General features: G+C 34.8%; 1 protein-coding gene across 1 annotated transcript; it reads left to right on the top strand.

The window, feature by feature from the left end:
- The first annotated feature begins 1,213 nt into the window (after positions 1-1,213).
- LOC114162145 (U-box domain-containing protein 26-like) lies at positions 1,214-3,072 on the top strand. Its single transcript, XM_028045932.1, has one exon. The coding sequence runs from the start codon at positions 1,733-1,735 to the stop codon at positions 2,909-2,911; it is 1,179 nt and encodes a 392-aa protein (XP_027901733.1). The 5' UTR covers positions 1,214-1,732; the 3' UTR covers positions 2,912-3,072.
- The last annotated feature ends 4,173 nt before the right edge of the window (positions 3,073-7,245 follow it).

Genomic DNA, 7,245 nt, shown 5'->3' with positions numbered 1-7,245 from the left:
TAAGATTAGGGCAACATAGCAAGATCTTATATGCTGGGCCAACCCTTAGGCCCACTTATAAGGGGCAGCCCACCAACTCTGGGGCAGAAAATAAAAGGGGGCCTTACAGCAATCACCTTGATTATATATTTTTATGAATTAAAAAGCAATATTAAAAATGCAATGGGTGGAAAAAATAAATTAATGTAATGTTGTCATGTGATATTTACTCACGTGATAAAAAAAATGTTTTACAAAGATATAATTGATTTCATTATGTGGAGTTTTTGTTTCTTTTTTCAAATAAATAGATGTAGACATATATAACTGTTTTGCAAAACCATAATTTAGTTTGGACAAAACTCTTTTGACTATTTAATTAAAAGTGAAAACTTTTTGAATCTCCACTGAGAAGAGAAATAAAAAGAAAAAGGAAATGATTCTATGAGAAGCTACCTCTTTAACCTTTTTTTCATCTTTTTGAAAATTTGCAATAAAGTATAAGGGGTAAGGGGGGACAACAACTTGGGGTGAATTGAAAGTGTGATTTGGGTTCATAATTTGGGAACGTGCAATAACCCTAATTGAAGATCTAGTAGGAATTATGATACGAGGGTCCACCAACATACCATGTCACTCACCGTATTGTATTTTTTATCCTTCCCAAATTGACGGTTCACCTGCTTCCATTTTTCACTGCGCTGTGAAATGAAAGGCTGAGAATGGAAGATGGAATATTCCTTTCGTTCATGTGATTTGATTTGAAATTGTAATAAATATCATACGGTATCTGCTCATCCAGTGGTTTTGCTTATTATTGCTCCTCTCATGACCCTTATGACTAGCATTAAACACAGTCCCTTCCACCGTTAAACACAGTGAAAAGCAAAACAAAAAATGCAACTAAATCAATCAAATAAGTGTTAAACACACATCACCACACTCAAATTCTTAATGGAATAAATTACTTAAATTTGAGAAAAAAAAATGTGTAAACATTTATGATTATTTTTTCTTACATCCAAATATGAAAAAAGTGTTGTTGATAGTGGAGAGTTAGCTCCTATGGCATGGTCCTAACAAGTGATTCAAACTTGAAAAACATTGACAATAATTTTTTCTTTTTTGGTGAGTGAGTTTGACTGAATTGGTAAGAGGAACAAGGTGGGGACCATTACCACAATTATTCTATATTATTAGATGTGATAAGGTGTGTTTCTTGGACCTGTGTTTGTGGTGTTCTTTCCTGTTTTTTCCAAGTAAGATTGCACTTTTGCTCTTTCTCTTTCTCCACTGTCTTTTCTGTCAGGCACACACTGCAGGGCTTAAATAAACTCCCTCTCACTCAACTTCTTCTTTCTGTTCTGACTCCAGTTTGGAATATGTAAGTACCCACCTTTTTTAATTTTTCTTTACCCTCATCACTTCCTCTTCATAACGCTCCATTTCTCACTCCTCTCCCACACCACACCACACCACTTTCTAGTTTCAAGTTTCAGTAACTTGTGCTGTCTCAAGGCTTTTTTAGTAGCAAAGGAGAAAAAAAAAGTATCCTACTTTCTGACACCATCTTTATGGCATTAGTGTTCTAGTTAGTGCCTCAAAATGCTTGTCTTGCATTGGCCACACCCAAAGCCTCAAACTTTAAGCTGCCCCCAAAAACATCATATCCCCAGAACAACCAAACCACTTTGATTTTCTGTCACTTTCTTCAATATAGGAACCCTTTGGTTCTTTCTTTCAGGTTCTTTCCATGAACGAAGCCCAAATTGAAATTACCATTCCTCACCTGTTCAGATGCCCCATCAGTTTGGACTTGTTCGAAGATCCAGTAACTTTGTCCACAGGCCAAACCTATGACAGATCAAGCATAGAGAAATGGTTCTCTGCTGGAAATCTCACATGCCCTGTAACAATGCAGAAGCTTCGTGATCCATCCATTGTTCCCAACCACACTCTTCGCCACTTGATCGATCAGTGGCTCCAATTGGGTCCCCAGTTTGGTAACTCTGCTACTATTGATTATCTAGCCGCACTCAAGCACACCCTTGAATCTCCCCAATTGGAAAACAAGCTCCAAGCACTTGAAAAAATCACAGTTCTCTCTGATGAGTATTGCTCCTTCAGAAAATCTTGTTTCCATCAACTCAGTTTCTTGCCCCTACTTCTGGAACTTGTTTTTGGCACCGAGTTCGCAAACTGTCACATGAAGTTCACGGAGCTAGCACTTTCCTGCATTATAAAGTTGTTACCTTTTGTGAGTTTGGAGCCTCTAAATATGATCAAAGATGAGTCTAAGTCGAGAACGTTCCTTCTACTATTTGAAAAGGGAACAAGCTCGGTTAAGACCAGTCTTTGTCATCTTATAGATTCAACAGCATCACCACAAACAGAAGAGGTGTGTCAGATGCTCGGACACTCTCAAAAACTAGTGCGTGAAATTGTGGTACTTGTTCGTCAAGGTTGTGAGGTTTCTAAGGTTGCTATTAAGGCCATGTTAGCATTATGTTACTTGCAATCTAACCGGGACAATTTGGTGAGGGCAGGAGCAATCGATGGGGTCATAATATACATTTCAGGTTGTGATTCAAGGCAGAAGAACTTGGCTCCATTTGCGATGGCAATAATAAAGAACCTTCTGGTGCTAGAGAGTGCTAAAGAGGCACTGGTGAATCACCCTTGTGGGGTTGCAACTTTGGTGAAGATGGTTTTCAGGGTGTGTAATCAAGAGTGTAGTGAGAGTGCTGTTGGGATACTTGCAATCGTTTGCCGAGATTTTGGGCGTGCAAGAGATGAAGCAATCGGTGCTGGAGTTTTGACTCAGTTGCTGTTTCTTCTCCAGAGTCAGTGTGGCCCCAAAACTAAAACAAAAGCAAGAATGCTGCTCAAGTTGCTAAGATCAAAGTGGATTGAGGAACCAAAACAGGTGTAGATTGTGAAACGTGAATCATAAATGTTAATAGTTATAGTAATAATAATAATCAGTATTTGATGGCTCTGGGAGGTCTTGTTTTCTATGTGCAGTATTTGTACCCATATACTTTGTACTCTTTGAATTTTATCAGCAAATTTAAAACTAAGTTTTGTCCTCAATGTTATATCTGGTATTCACTACCGAAAATATCTTATTGGTACGTTTGATTGCAACCTATCAACCTTACATTTGATGGAACAGATGAAAGAATTTCTTAGATAGATTTGAAGAATTTTTCTCATCATGAACAGATAAAGCTGCAATATACAAAATAGAACACCTAAACACAATCCAGTTAAAGAGAGAGACTGAAAATCAAAGACATGATTAGCATTTGAGTGAAAAATTCTGCAAGTGGATGCAATTGTGTAGCATACGACTCCATTCTGAATGATGCGATGTTTAGCCTAGTTTGGTGGAATTGATTCTGCAAACTCCACCATGGTGAAAACTACACTTACCACAGTGATTTTTTCCTTTGGATATACTTTTTCTATCTACCAGTGCAAGTGTTTTTTGTTACTACAACTTTATTGGAATAAAGAGTATCTATCATATTCTATCATATAAAAATATTAGTTGCAATGTAATTTTTTGGTCGAAAGGTGTCTGTCCTTGATGTAACATGTCATACAAATTTGAGTTTCTTTTTGTTTTCCCAATTTCAAAATTACAACAAACATCACGAGTACAAATTATTCTTATTATTACAGATATTTTTTCGTTCAAATATATGCAAGAATCATTATTTCTAGATAGCCACTTGCAGCAATGACCAAATAAAATTGCAAAACATATAACTATTAACATTCACCGTCCTGAGTTTTTCTGATATCATATACGACAGCGACAGTATTAGGTAAAATTAAAATAGCAAAGAAACATACGACTATATGATTAAAATACATTATAGATTCAAAGTAGTTGTAATACAAACTAACTAGACTACATAATCAAGGAAAATGTCATGATAATCAAGTTAAAAATTGCGTTTGATTTGACAAGAATAGAGTAACTTTTTGACTATATTGGTGCATATAATGATTTTATATAAACTGAAAAAGGACATAGGAAACGGATGAGATTTATTGGTTTGATCAATCCATTGTGACAAGAGCCCACTTTCCAATTATTTGACAAATTGAATACTATAATCAAGTAACAGGTTAATTAATCACACAAGTTACTATTTACACGGTACATTCAAAAATATATTTCTGAATTACTATAAAAAATTATATTTAATTTTTAAATTAAATTATAAAATATTTAATCTTTATATTTTATAAAGTAATATTAAATATTTCTATATGACAAGGAAGGTTTGAAAATAAACTAGGATATAAGTTTTATATTTCATTTTATTTATGAAAGAGGATGATTTACATAATTTATAATTTTAATAAAAGTTAAATATGTTTATGATGTTTTAAGAAAAATTATAATTAGTCATTTTTTAAAATTTTATTTTAATTTAGTTTTTCAATTTTAAAAATGCGTAAATTTAGTTATTCTAATCAAATTTTATCAGGATATTTTAGATGTGTTTTTCAACTAATATTGAAGTATAAATATGTTAAATAGTATAAACAATTCAAATATTATCATAAAATGCATTTAAATAAATATGTGAGACTAATTGATCTAAAATTTAAAAAATGAACTAATTTCAATTTTCACTAAAATTTAAAAATTTAAAAAATAAAAGACATATTTAACCATTTTCATAAAATATAGGACGAAATATTTTGTAATATATTTTTTTTTATGAAAACTTAGAAATATATATCTTGCATTTAGGTGTTTAGGATAGAAAAAAAAATTGAACCGAAAATAAGAGTTTGATAATAATGATATTTTGTCATGAAGAAAATGGTTGATATTTTGTAGCAATGAAAATAAATGAAGTAAAAGTAGTGAGTGGGGATGGTTTAGATTACATGATAGGAAAATCTGTTTGGGCGATGATGTATTCATACCTAGGGCTCTTAACCTAACACTGTTGGAGACACTTTAATGATCTGAGAAACAAAATGAAGTCACATCCCCATGATACGAGGCACGTAGAGGGTGATGATGCACCTTTTGAATATGGGTTGAACGAATAGGGGGCACCAACTAAAATCATTTCAAAAGACAAATTCTCTTTCCACCTTTTATTTTGCCCTTTTGCCTTCTTTTTCTTATTTTTTTCACCCATCAAAATTGGATTCCATGTTCCACCCTCATGCTGATTGAACCCAACACGAGAGCCACTTTTTTCCAAGGAGGCAGGTAAGATATAAATATGGTGCATATTGACCAAAGAAAGAGGAAAAAAGGAAAAAAAAAATAAAATGCATGAGAGTGGTGGTGATTGGGGACCTAGTGAAGAGTGTGGTGCATCTTTTGGTGAAAGAATGAGAAGCACATGTGCTTGACCGAACCAAATGAAAATGTTATGTGGAAATTGACAAAACAGGGTTGTGTGAATATAAGTGTAAAACAATGCATATGGGCAACAGCATCTGTGTCTAGTTGATGGGACTTAGGTTGTGTGGAATCTCCTTCTCCCCTTGTCCTGTCCTTGTAAAAGGCCCAAAGACTTAGGAGATATTGATTGTACTTACTCCCAACTTTATCCCATTCCTAAATAATTCCTTCTCTATATTATATATCTTTTAACACTCAACTGCACTTTTCCATCCAATGGGATTATACTGCTAAATTTTTTAAAATGTTATCAAAGCATATAATTGACTTAATTTCCACTAGAGAAAAATTTTTTTTTTAATAAAATTCTAAATTAATCATGTTTTAAAATAATATTCTAATTAAAAATTATATTTTAAAATATTATATCTTTTAATTTAAAAATATTATAAATCATTTACCAAAGTACATTTTATGCAAAACATAACACGTGTCTGGCCTTTTGGTCTAGACCGAGATGTCTTCAATCTTCTGAGGGTCAATATGTACTCGACCAGTATATGTACATTAGCTCTCAAGAGTCGAAACGTGTTAGTTGAGAGTCTTAAGTGAATATGACTGTTCTAGTTTATTCTTAAGGAAGTTGACATGTCTTCGACTTCCTGGAGTTTGAGGTGTATCAAGGAAGAAAAATTCCTTTGTCTTGAGTTGTTGGATATTCTTAGGCCTTCCTGGTACAATGCCCCCCAACCACAAAGACAAGGAAGGGAATGAAGAGGCTGAAAAGGTCCAAAACACGAATGAGCCTGGTCCAAACTGATGTGATGTTTCATGGGGAAGTGGGACAAGAGCTCTCAAGACCCTTACATCTAGTCGGATCTAATAGTAGGGAGTTGAAGGGGTGCGACTCTTTCAACTTTGGTTTGTGGCTTATAAATAATCTAGTGGGGGATTGATGGACCATTTGTGCTTGTTGCGATAGTCCAAGAGATTTCCCAACTATTTGTTCTTACTACTATGTAGGTATGTGTTCGTCCTCGTCCTCCTCTAATTCTTGTTCTCTAGCTAGTAAGGCCCATTTAGAGCTTGTAGGTACGTCGTCAACGGTCTCTTCTAGTAGTGTTGCCAAATGTATTACAAGTCCTTCCCCTTCGTACATGATATGATTGGGTAGACAATGATGTGCATGAGTAAAGTGGTTTTGTCAATGCTTATCCGACTTTGGAGAGGGATAGCCCAAACGACGTTGTGTCTTTGGAAAAGGTTAGGCAAGTAGATAATACTTGTCATGGACAAGAGGGTATGATGGTGACTTCTTCTACATGTGTGTGGTGTTACTAACTCACTTGCATGTCTTGCTTCCCTTTGACGACTTCACCATGGGATGTTGTGTATCTTAAACATAGTGTCGACACAACTTGACCCTAACGCTTGGGCAACTTTGCAAGCACTTTGGATTCTTTGTAAGGTTTTAGGTCTGATACCTTCTCCTCCTATGTTCCTTCATCATTACAATACTCGACCTAAATACCTAGTTACCTTGCTATCCTTGTTTGGTCAACTAAAAACATGTCTCTTTGCACCTTATATCTCTTTTTTCAAGAGTTTTAAAAACACATTCTTTAGGGGTAGTGATAAATCCGTCGAGTTGTTCCTACTTCTTTGATGGAGACAAACCTTTGGACTCACCATCCTTTTCACTATGATGATTGGCCGAGGACCATGATCATGGCCAGTAATTGTAGGTTTCTTAGCCTCTTGGATACCCTCCCTTATTGACTTCCAACTCGGCAGACGGTGATCGTATTGAATTCTTTTTTTCCATGCAATGAAATGCTTGGTATGTGTTTGCCTTATGCCTTTATTAGGTCATGTACTAA

This window comes from Vigna unguiculata, chromosome 9, assembly GCF_004118075.2.
Source record: "Vigna unguiculata cultivar IT97K-499-35 chromosome 9, ASM411807v1, whole genome shotgun sequence".
NCBI lineage: Eukaryota > Viridiplantae > Streptophyta > Magnoliopsida > Fabales > Fabaceae > Vigna > Vigna unguiculata.
Note: the sequence above shows the minus strand (reverse complement) of the source record. Positions and strands in the feature narration are given on the sequence as shown.